Here is a 25,009-nt window from a genome sequence, read left to right on the forward strand (position 1 = left end):
AACAATAAACGAATAAAATTCTCTTGAACGAACTAGAATAGCAAAATTTAAATAATGATTTTCATATAAATTAAATTCAGGAAAAATGGAAATGTCATAAACTACGTAACGAAATCTTCTAAATAAAATATCCTCTTAATCGAATAGTGACGCGCAAAAAATAAAATAAATCCATCGCAAGAAATCTTGCAAGAGTGGGTCCCTAATCAATCTGTATGTAAATTAGAAAATTAATTTTCGAGAGATTTTATTTAATCCGTCTTTCGCGGCATGACAACGCGTTTGAGGTAATAAAGAGAAGAAAAAATAATTATCGAGCGTATTAAATGAAACTATCGTGAACATGACGTTTCCCAAATTAAGCGATTAGAAATTTTATCCATTTCTTCCATTATCGATTGCGAGAATAAAAAGCAGCGATTTTTACACTTAATCATAGGATAATTTCACAAACGGTTTGACACTGTCGGAATCATAAAAATTCGATCGAAATGAAACGATACACGGTGTATAAGAATATCTCCTTGCCGTTGGCTCCCTTCCTAGCCATTACCTATTCCACGGCTAGGTTTTACTTTCAACCCTTTTCAACTATGGTTCAGCCCCTTCCTTTTACCTTGAGGAGTGATAGCTTTCGAAACGTTACATTATACACCAGGAACTCCTTTCGCTGGTACGCCAGTTCATCTTTGTCTCCCTTGGTTGTCGGATAAAACGCGAACGACCAGAAGGAAGTCGAAGAAGGAAAAGGAAAGAAAGAAAAACGACCAGGGCAAAGAGAAGGTTCGAGATGAAAGGGCAAGAAGAAAAGGGTAAAAAGAAAGTACAGGAAGAGGACAACGCAAAGGAGAAAGTAAGAAAAATATGGCGAGAGAATAACATACATGCATGTAGGTATATATGTATATATATATATATACATGTATATATATATATATATATCGCTTATATATATATATGTACATATATGTTATATATATAATGTATTATCTACATGCGACTAGCATTACGAGCTTTAGTCTTCCTACGCCTATATCCACGTTTTCTGACGTATTTCGTCGTCTCCTTAAAAGTAAACTATAATATAGCCACTCGTACTCACACCCCTCGTAAGTATATCAGAGCCTTCTCTCCCTGACGGAACTAGAGACGTGAGCTGGATTTCCAAGATACCTCTGCTACGTGAGGTTTTGGCATTATAAATATTTTGCGAACTTGTCGTACCGTGGAACAAATTTCAATAATTTAAGTTAAAAGTAATCATGGTCATTCAAATGTTACTAACTTCTAATAACTCGTCGAGTCATAAATTGCCCGGAGACTTCTAAATCGAGCAACTCTCGGGACATGTACATATCTCGTGAAAATGTGTTGCAGAGGCTTGTTTATCCGATGCTTTGAGGAAAATTCAGAAAACATCGTAAAAGACGAAAAGTGCATTTCGCAGAGACGAATACAGCGACACCGCTTTAAGAATAACCTTGCGAAATTATACGGAGCTTCCTGCGTAAAGTAAATAAAGGAAGTAGTAATCCGTGTACGACGATGGAATAGCTTTTCTCTCTGCAATAAAAGCGCATATAGATCCTTGGATCTTTGGCAAACCGTTGGGAACCATACGATCGCTCGAAGTAACTTCGCAATCGACAAACAGGTTATAACTTTCTTTCATAAATCGGCAGAACAATTGTCTTATAAAAATCCATTCGAAAATTGGACGAGGAAATACACAAATTTTAATATCTTTTCATTTTAGTTCACTACGAACACTATGACAAGGCAAATTTCAAGCTTGAAGCTTTTTTTCACTTTGATCCTGCACTTTATCGATAAGATCGCAAGTACATTCGATAATAAGCAAAACTGATCAAATTCAATTATGCGATTCCCGAGGGCAAGTAATCCAATTTGCACGTCATCAAGTCACGCGGTGAAACTAGTTCGAAGAGCCAGGCATACAACCGACCACATGTATCAAATATTGAAGTTGCTAGATTGCGCTGGACTGCCCTTAGGGATACCAAATAACTGACAGACTCTGAAAACCCTTGTCGAATCGCAGTTTGTAGTTAACCCTAATCTGCATGAAGAGACGTAAGATTTCGAACGTTCGAAACGTCGTCAACTTCCAAAGGAAATCCAGAACCAAGTTGGCCTCGTCACGCTGACAACTTCTCCAGTTTACAATGTAATTTGATTTTTATCTATCATACTGCTTATCTATCTATTCCTTTATCTATTTTTCTTTATTGTCTTTGAAAACACTAAATGATTTGTAGACAATTAGTATTTGAATCAAGTGCTAATTTACATTATTCTAGAAACTTCACATCATCTAAAACTATCATTGTTAGATTTTTTCCTTAGAATTCTAGAAGTTTGAAAATCATTGTCACTCAAGGACTGGAAAATAAGTTTTCCTTGCAAGTATTTCTTAATTTCATAATTGCCAAAATACGTGCATATTACGTGTCTGCGTGATGTCATTCCAATATGCACCTTTTTAACGAATATTTCACATCCTCAGGCGCAATACTATTACAACCATTTCCAAGAATGAACAGATATTTAAATTTCATCGATATACACATTGACTTCGACCGATCCTATTGAATCTTAAAATTATAACTTAGAAAATTACATGCATTCTTCGAGTAATTCTTCCTTTACGTACAACTGAAAATTCAGAAATGATGCAAAACGAAACATTGAAATTTATCACAAAAATCAAGAGCACAATGGATGAAACTAACAATATCAGCATGAAAAATACGTTGTATAAAAACCGTTCTTTTCGCAGGAACATGCTCCAAGCTTGCAAGCTGGCGCAAAAATGAAAACGTCAATTTAATAAAAGTTGAAAATATTTATTTCTATTCGTTTATTTCGTTCATTAAACTCAAGCAAATTCCAGTGTGTATTTTAATTATGCTTCTCGCCAGTCATCGTGCAATTTGGAAAATTGATTAACGCGTGACCATAAATATTTCGTTTCGTGTAATAGCACGTTGAACCGTATTTCGATCCAATCTTCATTTCTATTAAAGTCATGAAGAACCTCATTTTCATGCCAAAATCGATATTAGCAGCGCAATAACACATATGAAAACATAATTCGTTGTTAATTAGAGCGGTTCTCAGTGGTTAAAGTTTTCTGTTTTAACTTTTTGTCGTGGGAAAAGGCTGAAAGTACACGTACATGAATCGAAGCTGAATCATTGAAAACTTAGCAGTGTTTCTCTCGATAAACAACAACCATCCGTTCATAACTACTTCCATAACGATGCTCGAAATTGTTAGAGAGCCAGATTCTATTCACATTGCACATAGTTCAACGTTGTGCAATCAGTAGGTTGCGGTATACGATATTCGAGGCAGTCCAAAAATTCGATTGAAATATTACACGCGAATGCACGCAGTTTCCGTATCGCTGATAGCGAAAGCTTCATGACGAATCATGTCTCACTGCTAAGATACCGAGCGCCAAATATTTATGAGAGGCGACGATCCGAAAGAGAATGCGAACTGAGAAAACAGGAAAATATAAATCAATTAGAAGTACGAATCCGCGGTAGTGACGAACCGGTGCGGCGGAGAGCCGTCAGAAGTATTCTTGCGCTTTATCTCGCTCAACGCATCCATGAAACTGAAGGCAATAGAGGCTTTTCTCCGTGTGTGGCCACAATGGGCCACCTGTCTGACAGGTTAGTCGACAGTTCTACATTTCTGTGTACGTTGCATTATCCTTGTGTTATTTTAGTTAGACACAGATATCGATGTTACAAAAATATTATGTGATCGTCGCACGTTTCGCGTGAATTCATACAACATCAATTAGGGATTTCATCATAGTGGCTCTAATGGCTATCAGTATTGGACTAACGATCGGTTGGACGTCCCCTTTCCTCGCACGCTTGACCCTGGAAGACTCGGAAATACCTATAACGGATGAAGAAGGATCATGGATCGTTTCTTTGTTACCATTTGGACGTTTATTCGGTGCTATCGGCGGTTCCGTCACCATGGAGTATTACGGCAGCAAAAGATCTCTGTTAATGTCTGGAATTCCTATTATAATAAGTTGGATTTGCATAATATTTGCTAACTCGGCATTTTGGCTTTACGTATTCAGAATTAGCGCAGGTAATTTTTATTCGACGTTTGTGATAGATCGCACATGTATCTTGTCACTTCAAGTACATACAATTATTAGAAGATATTTTTTTAGGTATCTCTTTCGGCATGTATTATAGCTGCTTCGCCTTTTACATAGGCGAAATAGCATCAGCCAACATCCGTGGTGCACTGGTCAGCACAATAGTAAATGGGATGCCATTTGGAACGTTGATCGGCAACATAATGGGCAGTCATGTGTCGATGATGTGTTTTGGACTTGTAAGTCTAGTTTTGACCATCTGCTTCATGACGGTCTTCCCGTTGCTACCACAATCGCCTCACTATTATGTGCGGCAGAATAATGCGATTGAGGCGAAGAAAACAATCCAATGGTATCACCGAAAATCAAACGTGAACGTCGAGTTGGAAATAATCGAGGACTTCGTGCAATCTTCCAAATCAACCAACTTCCGCGACAAAATCAATCAGATTATGGAAAGGAAGAATAGGCGCGCGTTCTATATGATTATACTGTTGTTCATTTTCATGCAACTCAGTGGGTTAAACACCGTGACATACTATATGGAAATAATCATAAGAAGCGCGAAAGTGACGTCGCTGGAGCCGGCGACCGTCGTGATCATCTCCACTGGAATTGGTACATTTTACACAAAGAGAATAATTTCTATGCATATATGTTTCAAGATACGTTTCAATAGCGTTTCTTTTTATTCCGATATAATCCGTGAATTTTCGAAATAGTCCAGTTCTCATTTTAAAGCTATGTTTACCCTGGATGTGTATTCTGATGGGTATGATACGTTACATTTTCCATCTTGTACAAGTAGCTTTAAAATTCATTACGTTGCCAACTATTATATATTATCCATACCGCTCTATATTATATGCTTCTTTTTTAGTCATAAAACGACATTTAGATCAAAAATTTAATAAAAATGTACTTTTTAGCTTCTTCTGATACGTTTTACATGTATATGTAAATTCATTTCGGTCTTTAAATGTTTTATTCGTCAAAGCGATAGCTCGCCAGAGCACGCATCCACTATTGCCATAACTTAAGACGTCGAAGGAAAAGGACGAAACTTTCTTTTTGTCCTCCGGTTTATTTCTTCTCTTCTATTTTATTTCGAGGATTTTCGAATCGATACAGGATACGATATTCGCATTTCAGGTATAGTGATCGGCTGGATCAGTGTGTATCTGATCGATCGGTGCGGGAGAAAGGTTCTCATTGCGGTGTCATGCGGCTGCGTAATCATCGCGATGGTGCTTCTGGGATTACACTTTCTGCTACTGGAGCAGAATTTTGAACCAAAAAGTCTGGAATGGCTGCCGATCCTAGCGATGATACTCTTCATGATGATGTCCATCGGTCTGATACCGGTTCCGAGCACCATACTCAGCGAGCTTTTCCCAGACGATTTAAAGAGCATCGCCGGATTCACTGCCAGCATCACGTCCGCGTTATTCGCGTTCATCTGTAGTAGAACCTACCAACCGCTCATCGATCTCATGTCCGAAAAATACGTATTCTGGATGTACGCGATAGCCATGACCGTCTGCTTGGTATATTCGATCACCGAAATGCCCGAAACCAAGGGGAAGACCTTGCAGGTAATTTTTAACTGATTCACAACGTTCACGATCTTATCAGATTATTATCTTATCAGATTATTGCAAATATTCTGTCGACGATGTGATATTTGTAAAAGGGAATTTTATGTCTTTGAAGAAGCACTGTTTTAAATATTGTACAGTATATTCGATTTTATTAATTTATTATTTATCCAGGCTCGAAGATAGATTATATATTTGAAGCGGCGTATGAGATGATTCAGTAGATATTCATCAAAAATTTGCTAATTCGATTCTAATAGAAAAGATGTCAAGTTGGCTCGCGAGAGTGTGGGTAATGACAGAATGATGTAGTAGTCTGTTCCTGTTGTACAAACAGTGGACGAATCAGTCATTGTTCAGTTTCCCGTTGACGTGGTATTAAATAATCGATATCGATATAATGTTGACAGGAAATACAGGACATGCTAGCTAGCGAGAGTAAAAAAGGAGGAAGCAGTTCGGAAATAACAAGAACGGTACGATAACAGACTGTATTGGAATAAAGTGTGAACTAAAGGTGATCTCAATAAAAATAAATGATACTTCTACGAACGAATATTTTAATTACTCTTATCATATACCTTTATCACATATACCGAAAATGAGAGAAATATATAGTGTTGATTATTATATAAAATAATCAGTCATATATACGGAGATTTCAATTTCTCCATTACTCAGCGAATTGTACGTAATTACACGTATCTTATCTTATCACAAAAAGCCACTAAACAATAGTATTTCGCAAATAACCACCAGAGAACTTAATCAGGCAATGACGTGAAGAATTATTAAGGAATTTTGCAATTAAACATTAAATTCCTACAATATATGCACAAAAAAGATATATTAGATAACTGATATTATTACTTTCATTTGCATCATGAGGGATCGTTAAATTCAAAATCAAAGCTGAAGACCTGTAAACTATACTTAAAACTCCAGGGTGTATTTTATTTCGATCGTTTTAGTCTGTAAACATATTATTTAAACAAAAAGAATTTAAAATAAATATCAAACAGTGCGTTTGTTCAACTATGTATTTATCTTGCAACTATATAGATGAAAGAAAAGCTCTTGCTAATCTCGCAATTCATGTAAAAATAAAATATTAGCTCAAATCAAACATAGCTCAGCTCGTTAGCTAATTAAGCTATGGAATTATATGTGTGTCAGACAAATGATATTACTGATAAAAATGATTACACTTTCATTATACGCAACAGGAATCATACATTCCCACTTTACAAGTAGCAGAGATTCGTATATAAAGGAGAGCCAGAAGAATATTTGTATTTTCTGCAATGAAATATTTGTATTAATAATATTACTGTTGTTATTAATATTACTAAGTATATATCACGCGAGATTAAATAAAAAAGCAGTCTTGAAATGATCTCTGTCGTCTCATAGAATTGTAAATTACGTCAGTTTCCAATTATCAGACTCTTTATTTTGACATATGCTGATATTACAATCATCCTGTTTAAACAAAGCAATTTCTATAACAGTATGGAGACAGGGCAAACACCTACAAAGTATAATTTATGATATTCGTTAGTAAAACGTGTTATTACCGTAGAAGTGATTGCTTTCATTCGAGCAAGACCCCCCATTCTACCCCCCACGTCTTTTGTTTCTCGTGAAAAACTAAAAAATGGAAACGTGGAAATCTCATTCCTGAACATATGATAGAATATATAGGAATAATGCACGCATGCGTGATGTTATCTGCATTTATGTAATCTGTTTCACTATTTTCAAAGCTATATAATTTTGATGTAAGTAATACATCTGTCAGCTGCTCCTTACCTTCGGAGGACTCATCATGACCGAGGCAAGAAGTGAGAAATTAAAGAAAAAAGTGTTCTGGCCGCAATGGATCGCTGGTTGTGGAGGTATTAACCAATCACCAATTAACTTTTCGAAATGCATATTGCGCAGTAATATTAACAATGTTGCAGTGGCCGCGAAACATCCAGATAAAAGGAGAATCATAATTTTGAATTTTTCTTACAGTCTGGTTGTTGATAACGGAACTGGGATTAGTGGGAGGATGGTCGTCTCCGTACATCAACTACTTAACTTCTGCAGAATCTACATTTCCGGTGACACTATCGGAAATATCGTGGGTGGTGTCGTTATTCAATCTGGGAAGATTTTTCGGTGCTATCGGAGGCGCTATATGCGTCAACTACGTCGGCAGCAAGACAACAATTACGATCAGCACTGTGCCCATCTCGCTTGGTTGGCTGTTCATCATCTTGGCTAACAGCGTGGAGTGGTTATACGTCTCGAGATTTTGCAGTGGCATCAGCCTAGGGATAACTTACAGCTGCTATTCTATATATCTAGGGGAAATAGCGGATCCTACCATCCGAGGAGCGTTGATGGCACTAGGCACGAGCGGCGTAGCGACAGGAAACTTTATAATGAGTGTTATGGGAGCGTATTTGTCGATGACTGTATCAGCCATGATAGCCTTAGTTTTTTGCCTTTTGCTAATGATTCTTTTCATCTGGCTGCCAGAATCCCCTCATCATTTAATTAAGAAAAGCTTGGACGAGAAAGCAAAATCATCGATTCAATGGTACCATAGAGACTATGACGTAGAATCGGAATTCATGGACTTACGAAAGTTTGTTGAAAATGTCAATAAGCAAACGTTAACAGACTCTCTCAGGGAGTTAAAAATTGTTCATTTCCGTAAGTCGATTATTATTGTTACGATTCTTACCGCGTACGCTCAATTGAGCGGAATCAATAACATTTCGTTTTACATGGAGTCGATCTTCATGTCCGCAAAAGTTAGCGTGATGGACCCAGCGCAAGTGGTGATAATAGTGATGGCATGTGGTATCATTGGATCTTGTTTATCAATGCTTTTAATGGACAGACTTGGGAGGAAAATTGTTATGGTCATATCGTGCACTGGAATCGCGTTATCTTTAAGTCTGTTAACGGTCGAGTTTCAATTGTTAGATTTTGGTTTTGATTCAAAAACAGTGGAAGGACTAGCGATTACCGGAATGATAGCTTTCTACATAACAGTTTTCTCGGGTGTTACTCTCCTACCACCAACGATGCTTGGCGAACTCTTTCCTCCTCATCTAAAGTGCATCGCAGCATTTATTATCAGCAGCACAGCCGCCGTTGTCTCTTTCATCTCAACCGTCACTTACATGCCGCTGCTTAATTTTCTGAACGAACGATATTTGTTTCTATTTTATGGCCTGTTAGAGGCTACGGCTATACCATTTACCTTGATCTGTGTACCTGAGACGAAAGGAATGTCCTTGCAAGCAATTCAGGATCAACTGACGGGGAAGAGTAAAGCTTGAAGTATATCTAGTGTTAATAAGACTAATCTCTCTCGTGAGGAAAATACGGAACAATTTATAATCTCTAATTGAGTTATTATATGAACGTATAAATATTTTACAAGCGCGCAAATACGAATACTGTAAATATCAAAATTCGAATACTCGCTTTAAATGTAGACAATTACTTTTTTAAATAAACGTAATATGGATTGTGTTATTAATGTGTTATGAAACTGAAATTATTACTTCGTAACTAAAGACTGTACACGGAATACGCTTTCTCGAAGATTGTCTCTCAGTTCAACAGATATTTCATTGGAACCGATGAAAGCGCATCTCAAGGAATTTTCTAGTGCATCCAGAAACGACGGACGAACGTTGGATAATAGAAGAAAAGGTCGCGATGCCTGTTGTTCTTTTGCTTGCCATTCTTCCTTTAACCGAGAAACGATGTAGCTATTTCTCTTTGGGGCGGACACACGCCGCCGTAACGTCGACGATGGAACTCGGCCAGTTTCATATTTTACAAGACGATATTTCAGCCGTGCTGGCTACGCCAACAATGTTAAAGGTGACACGGTCCCATGGTGGCATTGCTGAAAATTGGACACTGCCTTATCTCGCCCGGGTCATTGCACGATGACTGTTCTTGATACCCTTATAAACATCAGGGCATCGATACAAATTTACGATGCGACTTTTTTTACTATTAAATGATACGAGCGTGTATTACAAAAAAGCTCTGATAATAAATATCATTAGTACCAAAAACTGTCACCGATTTCGCAAGCTATTTCGCTTTTACAAACATTGCAAATAACACAAGAACTATATTCCGCAATAAAAGAAACATAAGAAAAGACAATTACAATAAAAAAAAATTATTTATCATAGCGTATTAATGATACAAAGCAGAACGTATAAAATTACATTATGTTATATTTCCGTGATGACGAACCGAACATCAACGCGGCGAATTAATTACTTAAACGTAACTGTTATTTCATAATAAATGTTTCACGTATCGCGCACACATCCGCTGTTCCTCCGGGCGTATGTGACCAGTTATCATTTTAAATTGATTACCGTGCAACCCAATTGCGTTTCGAGAGTTGCGTGAACCAATAATTCTTTGATCCATCCAGGGTGGAATAATGGTCACGGAGCCGACTTTGTCCTCTGACATGCGCCAACGCTGTTAAGTTATAGCATTTAGCCCGATTCAGATTTGCGATAAGCCGATTTCCGGAAAGAATATTCTGCAGAATAAAATATTATAGGAATTATTGTAATTAATATCATGTCCATATCGAGAAAATGTATCAAGCTTTTAACAGCACCTCTACAGTTATCTGTCCGCTTCATGAAATATTCATAAATATTCACTTTTTGCTTTGGTTTACTATTGTGCGAATATTTTTTCCTCAGTTTTCTTACTCTCTTTTCCTTTCCCTTTATTTCCCTTTTTATTTCTTGTAGTCGTAACGATCGTTACAGTTTAGTGGATGTAAAAGAAGCAAAAAAGGTACATCGTAAACGGGGCGATTATCGCTCGAAACTAAAGTGGAATATTCAGGATAATAGAAGCTGAATGTTCAATGTTGAATACGTTGAACCGGAAATAAAGTGTCAGTTTGCCGATTTGATAACTCTCGATTCTATTCGATTATATTCGCCAAAGTTGTACACTAGATCGAGCTCGGTAAGCAGATAAACTTCGTTATAATCGTTTAAATTGTAATAAGCTTTAGCGAATATATGTAGCTGGATATTAATAATATTCTTTAAGAATCTAACGAACGAATTGATATAAGGATCATGTTTAAGACAACTTTTAGAAATTTCCTTAATACAGTCCACTCACTTAATATATATGTAGTACAATTTAAATGCAGAGTCGATCGTAACGAGCCAGAAAACTACAAGAAGAACTAACGCAATTAAATAACTGCATTTTTTCGTTTTATTGTAGAAAATAGGATGATGCTACTTTAAAGCTTTCTCGGGAACAAACAAGATAGTTTATCGTCACGCGGATATAAACGCTTCTCCCGACAGAGCCCCGGAAATTGTACGCTTTAAAGCAAGCATTGTACATCACTGGCTTTCTTCAAGTTCTATACGATTGGTGGTTTCGAAACCGGCGGGTCATACATTCACATTTAACCTGTCCATATATATTAAAAGTATTATCAGAATTGCTCATTTTAAAACAATATCTTTAAATTTGTAAGTTCCCCCGCTAGATTTTATCCGAAACGAGGCGAAATTGCTTCATTCTATATTTCCACGCTTATGCCAATTATAGAGAAATTTTCATACTATATAATGTATTGAGCATGTAATAGCTATTCGAACACTAACTCAATCGTTCTCCTATATGCAGGTCGTCTCTATGTTCGTTTCAGAACTCCTAATCGCTTTAAAGCTGTCTACAACTAAACCGAGTCAATTATCCTGTCAACTCTCTGCTCTGAATCCTCTTACCTGATACCAATTACAGCGCTACATTTGGTAATACCGTACGAAGTAATTATTTCTAAACTTTCGAATTCGTAAAATATTCAAAAATTTCCCGATTTAACTTTAGATTAATTTCTAAAGTCAGTGAGATAAATTTCATCATTTCATAAATGAAGTTTGCGAACCTGTTCGCTTCGATTACAGTCCGACCATTCGAAATCGATGAAAAAGCATACTTTCGGTTGCTGTGCCAGAAACGGAACGATAGGACCATTTATTTCATTCGCTAGACATGGCACAGTAGTTTAATTTACCTCGACAGGAGTCTTGGGGCGAGATACAACACAAAAGCACGCACAGGCTAACGACGGAAATTATTATCGTTTCGCTATAGTCGAACGTAAATAAATTTACTCAACTATATTGTTTAATCTTAATTGTAGACGACATTATGGTACGCTGGAACTGCAGAGAAAGCAATCAAATTTCAAAAAAACATTATAAGATATATCAGCACGATTCTTTGTATTAACACGATAATCCACTATGAGACATTCTGCATATCATCATTATCTCGTTAATTAACGGCTCTACAATTTAAGCATATATATACTTAAATTGTATATATTGTTATATATATAACTTAATTAATTAACTTTCGAATAAATTATTTCAATCAAATAGATTTTTGTCATTATCTGTAGAGTTCTGAATATTTATATAAGATCTTGGAAATTATCATATTGTCTAACATGGCAATTACAATGATCATTGCATCAATTACAGACTAATTTTACGGATTAATTTCTTCAGTTCAATTTGAAAACCACACTCGTGTTCCGAAGAAATACAATTACTTTTTCTAGAAAATCAAACATGATAGGATTTCTCAAGGCTTCCAATTTTATCAGAACACGGGGAAGAGGCGAAAAGAAAAATCATGCATACAAGCTGCAATAATGGAATGCCTCCAACTTTCGGTCAATAAAGGAGTTCTGAAGACAATTTTGCAATGCAATAACCCTTCGCGCCGTGGCAATCGACAAAGTTTTCCCCGAAGCCTTGCCTCCTCCACGTTCGCGTACCTACCCGACAATCTTAAAATTCAACGAACCTCGAGGAGGATCGTTTTTCAACCAGACAGAGGATACCTGTCCCTGATTTTTGCCTCGCCGAACCGTTTCGTGCAGGACCAAGTTTGATCGGCCATAAAAAAACAAGAAATCCCGGGCCATTGGCACTCACGATTGGAATCGCTTCTGTTCTATTCGCTTTGCGCGACAAGCTGCGACAAGCTACGGCAAGCGCATGTCGCGTCACGTGGAACGTGAGAACATGGCCTGCGAACGTGCGAACGCGGCCAACGAATTTTGATTTTTATCCCGAGTCCTCATTCAAATGCCGCACTTGTGCGTCGCGTCGCGTCACATCGCACGTCAACGTCTTCTCATTTGCACGTGAGAATGCCCGCATTACCCAGGCACAGAAAAATAACGAAGAGAATTCAAGAACAAAAAAAAAAAAAGATGGAAGGCGATATCGATCGCAGCCCGGTTTAAGAGAAATCGAATTTCGAATCGAAGTAATTTTTTACCGTTGTCTCAAACTTCGTCCTCCTGCATAATGTCCTTTCTCCTTTCTTCGTTCGTGAAGTCGAATATTATATCGCAGAGATACCAAGAAAGAAGTTCGCCTAATAAACTTCTCCGAACAGTCAGCGAGTGGAGCGCGATGAATCTAGGAAGATATCTAGTGAAAAGAGGTTTGGGAAGGGAGTTTCAAAGAACAGGATGATAACGCGAGAAAGTAGCGGTCGTACTCTGTCTCCCTGGCAAGTTCATTGAAATATTTAAACAAAAGGAATCGGTGGACTATCGCGACGCGCCGGGACGTTCTAGCGACGGTGAAGTTCGATGCACCGCATCGACCCGACAAAATGTAGGCTAGTAGTATGTCACGAAAACGCAGGAATTGGTTGGTCGCCAAGTCGCGGATAGTCAATGGAACGAAGATAGGAAGGGGAACGAACCGCTAGGTCTGTAACCTAAATTCTCTCGTAGCGCCGACTTCCAGCGATCGCTTTGAAGCAACCTATACAGCTTCCGTTGGATCAATGATACTTGTGGTTAACTGTACACAATGTTGCATTGCGATAGACCATGCCTCTGGTACGTGGTATCATAATACTCTTCGTGGCAGCTCGCGACTATTTTACGTTTTGAACAATCGAAGCAAAAAAACATTCATACAGAAACTCAGTTGCAAAGCATACATCCAACAAAACCCACGAATTAATCCAAATAACGCGATCGAGCGCAAAGTCGAGCCGGTTTCTCGTTGCGCACAGAGAAGGACGAAAAATTCAAATACCTTTTGTTTTCACCGATAAAGTATATCGAGCGAAAACCACTGTCGATCGCACCGTGAATGTCGTACTTCGGAGATTTATTTGTGCGAATCGTTGGATTACTTTGTGTCAACAAGCTGAACGACCAGCTTTGTCTTTCTCGTTATTAATCATGTTATAATCCCCTTATATCATTCTATAATTTGTCGATTTAATAAATATGTTTAATATATTTTACGTATTTCAATTGTGCAAAAGTACAATATGAATTTTTTTCGCATCGTTTCCACCCGTGTAATATGAAATTCTTTGTTATCGAAGCTCGATGAATATGTTTAATAATTTTTATGATAAAATAAAAATAACGATTGCTTTAAAAAAATGCGAGGAAGCAGCGCAGATGCGTGCACGGCGGTCTTCGCCCGAATATTTATCCGAATGAAATAAAGTTGCAGGAAGTAAATAGAACCGAGCATTCGCAAGAGATTGCTTGCGAAATAATAGCCATAACAGTCTTGCGTCTCGATGTCTTCGTTCAGGTATATCGACATCACTTTCCAGTCTTCTATTTTTTCTTGCGTTTCTCTGATCCAGTTTTCCACGTTGTTTTCGTAAACTATACCATCCGCATAAATTAGGAAGAGCATCTTACAGTGGCTCGTAACTTCGTTTAATCTTCAGCCAACTATTTAAACGATTAGAAGAAGAGGAATAAATTATCCTCTTTCAGAGAATTTCCATACCATCAATACTTTATCGACCAGGCATTTTTAACGCGAATAATGATTTGTTAGCTTTTTAAGGTAGCGGAGAGAAAAAATTAATCGTGTTTTTTACATCGCTGTTTTTTAAATGAATTGAAATATTGGTATAAAAATCTGAAAACATATTGAAGAGCTTCTAATTGCTGTTACTACGTTGTTTATTTAACGTTATTTGAAATATATTTTACGTTTTTACATCGTAATGTAATTATTTCATACAGGTACAGTCAATATGAAATGCGATCGGAATGCTTTATCGTTGCCGCGTTGAAACAAATAAAAAACAATAAAGTAAAAGCAAGTAATAGGTTCCCCTACATAAAAGAATAAAGAACAAATGGATATATTCTCTTACTTGCATTGTGTATTTTTACCTGCATTACGTATGTTACGTAATTTTAGAAAATGAGCAGGTGCAAGAAATGAGGTAACATTTGGAAAAGGCCGAACAAATCGCCCGTTAATCTCGATATGTCCATCCCGTGGCCTGTATACCTCGCAGGCTACATATATGATTTCCGCAGCCTAGCGGAAAGTGGTCGGAGAACATGTTACAGGGCCTATGAGGATATTCCTTTAACTCTCGTAACTTTTCTCCTTCTTTTGCCTTTTAGACTTTCTCCTCGCGTGCATCGTCTATATACCGTGAAAGATGAAATATGCCCGAACCCCCTGGAGATTCCTACGTCAAACTCGATCGCGAAAATCCTTCGTCCTACATCATCGAAAGCTGTTTGAACAGACAAATTCTAAACCATGAAAATTCGAAAGTCGATTCGCTTAATTACTCATCCTGCGAACTTCTACTTTGCAACCTTCGGTGTTGACTGTTTTTCAATTTTCATGGGAAACATTGCGAGCGGTGCGCGCTATTGCTACTTTTTCGGCAAAATTTTTTACTGGAAAGTAGAAACCACGCGCTTTGAAAATACAGATGAAGGTCAGCCTGTCCTTTTTTCTTCCTTTTTCCTATAGTTTGCAATTTTTACGCAATCGGCGCCGCTTGAAATGCTGATGCAAATTGACAAAATCGAACTTCGGAAATTCATGTAAACAAGATATAAACATGTTTCTATAATTTGTTAATAGGATTTATCTTTACACGTGATCGTGTACACAGCGGAATAAGTTAGCCAGATACAAAATGATAATAATTAAAGATATTGTACGCTTAAACGTTATCTATATAATCATCAATAGAGATTGATTACGCAGCGACTACACACCGTAGGTCTGTACAGATTGAATATTAATCGACTGTGTACTATCATTGCGATCTATGAATATGCATAACATACCCACGAATAATACAATTATATTTGCTACACTATGTAACTGTCCAAGTGTCTTTTCAAATATGAGAATAGCTTTTATATTTTATTTTTCTAAATATCGAATACATAGCAGTACAGCGGTAATGCGTTAAACAGTGGTTACGATCGATCGACGTAATAGCAAAGGGTTCAAAAACACAACAAATGCCAGGTAAAGCACTAACCTGTCAGCCATTGCCCGAGCCATGCCCACCGAGAATAATTACGGTGCATTTGCCATTGGGAATCAAGGGAAACAAATGCCGCTGACTGTTGAAGAGGTCATTAAATGAACAATAACTTTTGCAGTGATACGATCGATGAATAAAGTATCTATAATAATTGCAGATGAAGAAGATAGTATTACAACGAAGCCTTCACGGGCTTCTAATTTGATATTCCGTAAACAAATGCCCAATATTCTCTTTGCTTCTTTCAATGAACCATCGAAGAAAAATTATGTTTCCCATTCATACGTTTCGAAAATGAAAGTGTTCAACTGTTTACTCGTACCTACTGTTAACAAAAATTCAGTATCCGTGGAACAAACGCGGATATTTTCGTTTGACAAAGACACAAATTTCAGTATTTTGAAGAAGAGAAAAGATTTCATCCATTGCTTCGAGAAAAAGAATACTTGCAAGAAAATAAATAAAATTTGAAAACACGTATACGAGGAAAATTTAGTCAATTGTTGATATCTGAGCAAAGGAAACTTTTCAATATCGATCCTCCCTTGCTTCCGCGCTACCTAAAATCTAATTTCTTCAGCTTGCAGGGAAGAGCTATCAGAGAATGGAGAGTTACAGAGCTTGCGAAATAAGCTTGGCAGATCGCCGTAACGTTACTCGAAAATGACGCAGATCACAAGAAAAGAAAAGACTGGACCAGGCTGATACGACGGCGAAAAAGAAAGGTTTGGCGACTTTAGCGAGCTCTGAACCGATGAAAGCAGCGTCGTTCTCTGCTGGATGCAGGCTGAAGAGACTCCACGGTTTGCCACTTGCACCTCGAGAGCTTTGCTTGTCTCTAGAACTCTCGAGCACTCGTTTAACAGACGGTAATTCTACGGTAATACAATGTCTTTTAGTCCCGTTTGCGGGCAGTGTTGCTCGCTACGGGGAAAACAATACCCTAAAAGGTACCAAGGTTCTCAGTAAGAATCTTGTTCGATAAATTTCTCGCGTCCCTGCTTTGCAATTATTTGTTACCGTAAAAATGAAAAAAATTAATTAAGGCAAGAATTCCTTTCGTTCAAGCAAAACTGCACCGGTAAAAAATTGTTCGTTACGTAAGCGAGTACGAATTATATAAATAGCGTATGTATTTCAAAGAGAAATCTCAATAGAACTGCGGATGGTCGTGTTTCGACGGCGTCTGTGGATTTGAGAAACACGTTTAACTTTCGGCCTGGCTACAAAATCACTCGAAGCCCTTGGGCCAAGAGTCTACTCAACTCTATACACCAAACGCGGCCACTCCGTATCCAGATTTCAGAAAGAGCACATATCATAACCCGAAATGCGTTGGTATCTTCTCGCGTCGCGGTTTCACGTCATTCACCTCTTTCAACATCTATATTTATAACTGGATCCTATATCTAGAATTATTCATCTTCCACGTATTTATTTACGACTGTTACCGCAGTTACGCTCTTCGCTCACGAAATTCCAGCATCCAATTTAAAAATTCTTAGAAACGTTCGATAATCTTCTTCGATGCGCGCTTAGTTACTCTCGTTTCTCGAACTTCGCTTTCAGAAGTTTTTCTACGGCCACGTTTAAATGTTTTCAGCGCGGTTGCCCCTTCTTATCATTGAAAGTCCCTTCCCGCTGGTATATATCGACGTTCGTAGATCTCTATAGTCCCTGCATTAAAAGATAGCGATAAGTCTGGAAGATTAAATTTATAAGAACCTACGATCATAATTCGCCAGCCGGCCAACGAAAAATGGTCCGCTATAAATTAACTCTCGAATTTCCATCGAGTTCGGTTCAACGAGAAAATATACTTGGCCCTAAATCTAGCGCGAGCACATTTTTAAAACGCTTAATTTAATCCCGTGAACAATCTCACGGATCGTTCCTCAATCTGGGGTGTTTGGAGAGCTTTTAAAGCAGTATAGGCACGACCTGTCGACTGCTTTGTGCCGATTACGATTTATTAACTACGTTCGTCAACAACTGCGCGGATTACGTCGAACGGTAACAAAGCAGCCTTTGAACGTACTGCTTTTATGCTTCAAACGTGAAAACACAACCGTGAAAATTTAATGGGGAAGGAAGTACGAAGATGTATAAATTGAATCTCGACTATCTGGACGAATATAAAGTTGGAAAAGCTAATTATAAGAGTACTTCATTGAATACAGCTGTGATAATCATCGTAAAATTATTGGAATTGCCGTAAACGTAGCTAGCCTATTATCTGATAATTGTTGCTATAATATAATCGTTTGTATTTTATTCTACATCAAACATCATTAGCTATAAGATTATATAATAAATTATGCAATAAGTTTACCGCGTGCATGTTAGTTTTACAATGCTGGAAAAGATCGTTTGAAACATGAATAATGTGCAAATGCTATTACAATGGTACGTCGGATAGAAGAACGAACAGTATGAGAATAAAACACGAATAATAAAATAGACAACACCGAAAAAAATAGGAAAGAGAAGAAACTTTGTAAAAAAACGTGACTGGTTTACTTTAATTTATCCGGTAACTAGGAGACGTCTCTGACCATCCCTGGAACCCCTGTGAGTTTCAGCTTGCAAACTTATTTATCTCTTTGCGGAGATCTTGCCGAATCTTTCCCCAGAGAGAATTTAGATAAGTGCGCTAAAACGAATTTGCGAGATACTTGTGGATGCGGCTCTTGTTAAATTTTGTTCGACGTTCCCTAAGAAATTTCGACCTTCTAAACGAGCACTTTCAAGTAGAAACGTTGGAGATTCTCTGTGCGTCAAAGTAAATTAATTCAGATTTGTTTGAATCCGACTTCTACGGAACGATTAGCTAAAGAGCGGCGAGAAACGTTTTAAGTAGAAACGCCCTTGTTAGTCAGACGTCCAAGTAGAACACAGTAGTTTACTCATATCCAGCGAAGCTATACAATGTTCCTAATACATTTATGATAATGGCACCACTGTAACTGAGATATAGCCAAATTATACAGAGTCGTAATTACGAACTGACTCTAATTGATCGATTTTCTGAGGGTGACTCAAAAAATGTCCGACAAGAAACGAATGGCATCGTCATTATTATTGCGGCTGCTCGAACGAGGAAGGCTTTACATCTTTCGAACGAGTTCCGAATGCGCGGTAAAAGCGGCATTGAATTTCAAGGATTCTCGTGCCTTAATCGTCGCCGGAGACTGCTCTTCATCACGGTATCGCCTAAAATGGTTTCCTACGCCTCATGCGCCTACCGCGTTTACATGTGATTTCGCAAATGCGTCGTTCGAACGCATTTGAAACGATAAGAAGAGGCAGAGATAGATTCGACGTGCTTTCCAAGTCTCCGATTTCATTGAAAAATTTAATCTACCTTAATGGAGTGCACCCATTATCACTGAATAAAAGGGCGATGATAACAGTAAAGTTAAATCCCATTATGAAAGGTACCTAACGGCGAACAGACCAAGGTATCATTACAAGCTTATCGAACAGAATCGTAGTACGTTCCAAGTTAATGCGCAAACTGGTTCGGGACAATTTTACAGAACACACTCCGCTCGAGAACCGTCGATAATACGTCAGGATAATTAACGACTTGCGCTCGACGTCGATGGAACAACGTTTAATCTCGATTTTCTCAAATCTTCTCCGTGACTCGGCAAAAGCATTCGTATCTCGATGAACCTCGCCAGGAATCCGCTCGTTTACTAAAAAGATCAGTTCGCTGATTATTTGGAGAAGAACTGTACCGAGAGTTGCCGTGAAAACGGGTGGGAAGGATCGCGGCAACGAAAATAAAAGTAAAACCGAATACATTTTTTCGCACATTTGTACGTCCGCGTGTGAAAAATTTCCCGTTATTCTCGACGCTAACTTCTAAAAAACGTCAACATGAATTTTTTATAAACCCAGGAAATTCGTATGCTTCACGCGCGACTTTCCAGCAAGAAAATTCTCTTGACATCACGGGGAAACGTCGAGCAAAGTGGTATCTTAAGTTTCGTTACACGTGTGGCTACCTAGAGACGTTTTCCTCCTCCTGACTACCGGAAAAATTACAAAGTTTTGTGGACCTACCAGACCAAACGACGCCCAACTTTCACATTGATTTGGTGATTGGTAACAATCCATTATACTCTGATCGAATGCTCGACTCGAATACCAATATAGCGAATAGCTCGAATTTTCAAGTATAATTTCTTCCTAGTTAAAGTGAAACGAACCGAACCAAACAAATTGCTACATATATACATACGCGACACTCTTTATTATAAAAAAGGAAACGTCAGTTTTATAATGCAACCAAATGGAATATTCGATAACGATGTGAAAAACGTAAAATATTTGCAAGATAACGAGAATTTTTGGCATAAATCGCAAGTTAAATTTATGCAGGATATGTAGCTTAAGTTAGATTGTCCCAAGAGTTTCTTTTGTTTTATAAGGAAATAATAGATGTTCGACATCTTTCGTTTTACATTATTTTATTGAATTATGTATGATTCATTATGTATGTTCCAATAGAACAAAATGGATCATACATAATTCAATAAAATAATATAAAACAAACAATGTTGTGCATCTACTATTTCCTTATAAAACGAATGAAACTTTTGCGACCACCTAATATTTCAATATTTGCACGACAAAGTTAAATATTTTTAAGCAATGTTTTAAAAATTACAATGTTTTCATTTGTAATAATAGCTACATATTTTAAGTTACGTGTATATCCTATTTAAATGTATTCGTGTATTTTAGCCACAGATGACGACACAACGAGAAAATTTTACGCTCAATGAACAGAGCACGCCGTAAAACGTAGACAGGCTATAACGTTGAAACGAATACTGAGTGATGCTGAGACTGCACTCTAGATTTTTAACGATCGACGTCTCTTTCAACTTTTTCAGTAGTTTTTCTTTTCTCGTTTCACTTTCTAATTCCCTAATTCGATCAAATCCCGTCAAATTTTGCTCAAAGGCAAAAAGTTCGATAAATCGACATCTCGTCGATGAAGCTTCCAATCCGATTATCTACAGACAATTTCTTTCTTGCAGCTGTCGCATGTTTCTCAAAAAACACCAATTTCACTCGATTAACGTCGTATTACGATAAAATCTTATTTTTATACGCGTTCACCAGTTTTCGGCGCTACCACTATCAGAAATTCGAAATATCATGAAAATAATATCTCTCCGGCACTCGTTTATATTTCACTCGCGCAGATTCTTCCCGAATTATTTCTCCCGAATGCTCTGAATATTTCAACGTTTCCAGAACCGCTTTTCGCCCGATACCGATATCGTTTCTTCCCCAAGCAACCCCTTACTGGAAGTTTTCTCCTTCTTTCTCGATTTCGTGAAAACTCTGCACCTCGAAGAATTCCAAAAGATAAGATCGTTTCGGTCGACGCCTCCATGGTCAAATTTCCACTCGAAAAATCCGAGCGCCAACTTCGTTCCCAACTCGTCCCATTATATTCGTACGTCGCACCACACTTTACCTGATTATCTTCAACCGTTCTTCCACATTGCTTTCTCCGTCCTTTTTTATCGACTTCTGCTCGCCACTCCTATGCTATGCACTCGTGCTCGACTTTACCCCTTTTCCCGTGCACATCACAAATCTCTCTTTGCGCCAGGAAAGCTCGGGAAAGCAGTGTCTTTATCCAGCAAGGTACGTCCAAATCCTTTCGCCGTTGTACTCGTGTCGCCATTTCCAGGTAGCTTACCTTCGCTATTTCGGTCAGCAGTTGAGGTTGTCGAAATCTTTGAATGAAACCCTCGAAAGACGGACTCAAGGCCCGCCGCTAAAGCCGCCGTCCCTCTTCATCGATCCACAGACTCGGAACTCCAGATTAGGTAGAAGTATCTACCTCGAGAGATTCCATAGAAGAGGTGAAATACGCCGAAGGGAGAAAGGAATAGATCGCGTGAAACGAGATACTCCGAAACGGGAACGAGACTAGGGGATTGGGGCCTCGAAAAAGCGGTTAGAAACGAGGCAAGATGAGCGGAAAATGCAACGTACATTGCCCTATCTTTCTTTTTTTTCTCTCTTTTATGTATCTTTCAGGAGAAAATCCAGGAAACAATACCCCTGAGTTATCCAAAGAAATAAGCGATTTCCCTGACGTATCAGAATAGGGCGAAAAGTAATGCAGGTTTTCATAGGTCGTGAAGATTACCGTTCTCTAGCGGGCACGACGTTTAGTGGATTACACAGTAAAAGAAAATATAGAAAGCAAGAGCGTAAACGCGATGTTGTTTAGAACGTCTGTCTTGAATCATAGACAGAATTAGCTTTGGTTGCATAAGAAATGTAGGTGGGTAGATGGGAAAAATAATTAATCAGTTAAGAGCATAGGATAAAGTACGATAATGCGAATATTCTCGTTTTATCTCGTGGTGTCTTTATAAAATATAAAAATGATTAATTGCATACGCGACGAAACGCAGCTATTTCATAATACGTCGTAATTAATATTAAAATTATTTTTCAGTGAGGTAGTATCCAATCAGTTTCGAAATGTCGCGAATCGTATTTACGTTCGGTAGAACTTTTACATTACATCAAATTCCACACTAAATTCGTCATTGCAACTAGTTTTGACGGTTGCCAACGCGTCGAAAATCTCACGCGATACGGTTAATCGAGGATTGTTCGAAGGCATAAAATATTTACGTGTGGCGAACGGCGGGGATTCAGTGCCAAACGTTGACTGTGCAACGAAGGGAAGCAAACCGCAAGATGCCGGATTCAACGTATGAGAACACGCTATTCATCCGCATTGCCATTTTTTTCATAGTTCTGCTGGCATGCACGCGGTTCTTGCCGCGCATGGATTAAACGGAGAAAACTGGAAGGAAGAGAACGAGTCGGGAAGGAAGCTGGAATGAAAGAAGTCTGGGTCGCCTCATTCTTTATCCCAGCCAATCGCAGTGTATAACGAATGTCGCAAGCACGTAATTTCCATCTTCCTGGCGTGCCACCAACTTCTGGCAAGTGGGAAATATCCCGAATAAAAAGAAAATCATTGGCTGTGTGAAAGGTTAAATTTGTCGCTATACATTCGACATAAGAAATTTAGAGAATAATCTTCTTTTAAATTCTACGATGAGATTAGAAATGATAAAGAACTTACGACACTTGAACAAAAATCATTGTAAATTTTAGATCAGATATTCTTAAATAAACAGAACGTGCCAACAGTAATATGTATATATATATAAATCGCTAGATGATGCTTTCAAACAATATGAGAGATACAAAAAACTTCCATTTTTTTTAAATTCAATACCGGCGGTTCCTAATCAAGATAACGCGATAATTGCGCAATGACGTTCATTAAGCGCGTACAAACAAACTAAATGCGATTATATATAACACAAACAATGTGGAACCTATAAAACAAAAAGAAACATCAACAAGTGTGAATCCTCAGTTGTGATCCATAAAGTTGTGGAACTAACAGAACGAGTCTCAATGTCATGAGACCGGCTACAACTAACCCGAAGCCTTGGAAGACACTTCGAACAGCCACAAGATCGACGGACCAACCAGGGCGTTGAAGTTAGGGATGTCAAGATTCCAGAGTGATTCGTGGCTAGTCCCACGGCCCCAGAAACTTCGAGTTCGAGTTTCGAAGATTTCCACATGGTCCAAGACAGGCTCTGCGGTCATAAAGTTCAACGCTCGGATTCTTCCGATCGTAATCGAAGAATTAAGTCTTTTATTTACGAACGTATTCAGTTATTTTCTCCAAGATATACTTGGGTAATGCAGCGAAGAAGTAACGAAAGAAAACAGTCCAGAGATTGGCGAACGTGTTACAGCCTTGAGGGCTTAAGAGATCAGCAACGCTAACCTTAGACAGGAGGCTTCCGACGCGTATCCACGGGATATAGTTGAACCGTATTTCTTTTAAATTTATAACCAAAGAATTTGCCAGATTGGAAAGCTAGTAAATCTCAGATATAACGTCAAAATGTTATTGTACGTTTTATCGTTATTTTACATGGATCTGGAACCATATCGTAGGTTGGTATTCGTCACAGGGTGTTATTCGTGTCACTCACGATATTAATTCCATTTTATATTTAGAATAAAACATTATGAATACGCTGTTGCATTTATATTAAAGACGTTCTTAGTGCATATTTGTAGCATCATAAAACAATCTTTCGCTATAAACGAGAATTCATTTGAATTATACTACAATTTACAGATTCAATCCTGTTGTTCTTTTTTCTTCGTTTTTTCTGTCGCACCGTTACGGAGGAGAACGTTATTCTGTTTTTCGCGCTTATCTCTACCTCCACTTGCATAAAATTGTTTCAGAAAAAGGTACACAAGGCGGGGAACGGGGAAAAATCATCCCACCTAGTACTTTACTTATTTTCATTCTTCGCGACGAACATATTCATAGACCTGGAATTTCTCTCGATATTCTATATTCAATATACGGCTTCGTGTCTCTTCCTTTTCTCTTTATGTTTTCTATAAATTTGTTAACACATTTCTGCTGCTACCTTAACGAAAGCAATATTTTTTCACAAAATAAAAATCTTCGATTGTTTTATCTCTACTAAAAATTTTTCCATCGTTGCAAACCACTTCAAACGCTTCGAACGCTACTATCGAGTATATCTTATTTCTATACTGTGTCTGTTGCAAGACAGGACAAACGCATTGAAAACATCTGAAGCGAAGAATCGAATATCTCTTGGGAAGTGTCTCCCTATCGACTGACCAAGGGATTACTCGAAGACAATTAATTCAACGGAGAAACGATTGCCCGCTACAATTCTTAGTTTTCCCTCTTGATTTTGGATCGAGCGAACCAAGTGTATCGAGT

At 38.0% G+C, this 25,009-nt stretch overlaps 3 protein-coding genes across 12 annotated transcripts in view; 2 read left to right on the forward strand and 1 right to left on the reverse strand.

Moving 5' to 3' along the window:
• The window catches only part of LOC100747372 (disks large 1 tumor suppressor protein), a 537,264-nt gene that overhangs the window by 484,968 nt on the left and 27,287 nt on the right, over positions 1-25,009 (reverse strand). The gene's annotated exons all lie outside the window — the stretch shown is intronic.
• Positions 3,446-6,310, forward strand: LOC105680986 (facilitated trehalose transporter Tret1-like). 5 transcript variants are annotated; one of them, XM_012387762.2, is made up of 5 exons: positions 3,446-3,704; positions 3,853-4,143; positions 4,229-4,774; positions 5,309-5,751; positions 6,165-6,310. In XM_012387762.2, exons 1-5 carry the CDS (start codon positions 3,641-3,643, stop codon positions 6,237-6,239), a joined length of 1,419 nt encoding a protein of 472 aa, XP_012243185.1. In that variant the 5' UTR covers positions 3,446-3,640; the 3' UTR covers positions 6,240-6,310. The 5 variants fall into 5 exon arrangements, with proteins under 5 accessions (XP_012243185.1, XP_012243187.1, XP_033177636.1 ...); XM_012387764.3 differs by having other exon boundaries at positions 3,468-3,704; positions 3,839-4,143; XM_033321745.1 differs by having other exon boundaries at positions 3,531-3,704; positions 3,856-4,143.
• Positions 7,523-9,294, forward strand: LOC105680987 (facilitated trehalose transporter Tret1-like). The gene is made up of 2 exons (XM_012387767.3): positions 7,523-7,652; positions 7,774-9,294. Exons 1-2 carry the CDS (start codon positions 7,583-7,585, stop codon positions 9,093-9,095), a joined length of 1,392 nt encoding a protein of 463 aa, XP_012243190.1. The 5' UTR covers positions 7,523-7,582; the 3' UTR covers positions 9,096-9,294.

The sequence above is a fragment of the Bombus impatiens genome, unplaced genomic scaffold (assembly GCF_000188095.3).
Source record: "Bombus impatiens unplaced genomic scaffold, BIMP_2.2 scf_0487, whole genome shotgun sequence".
NCBI classification, from domain to species: domain Eukaryota; kingdom Metazoa; phylum Arthropoda; class Insecta; order Hymenoptera; family Apidae; genus Bombus; species Bombus impatiens.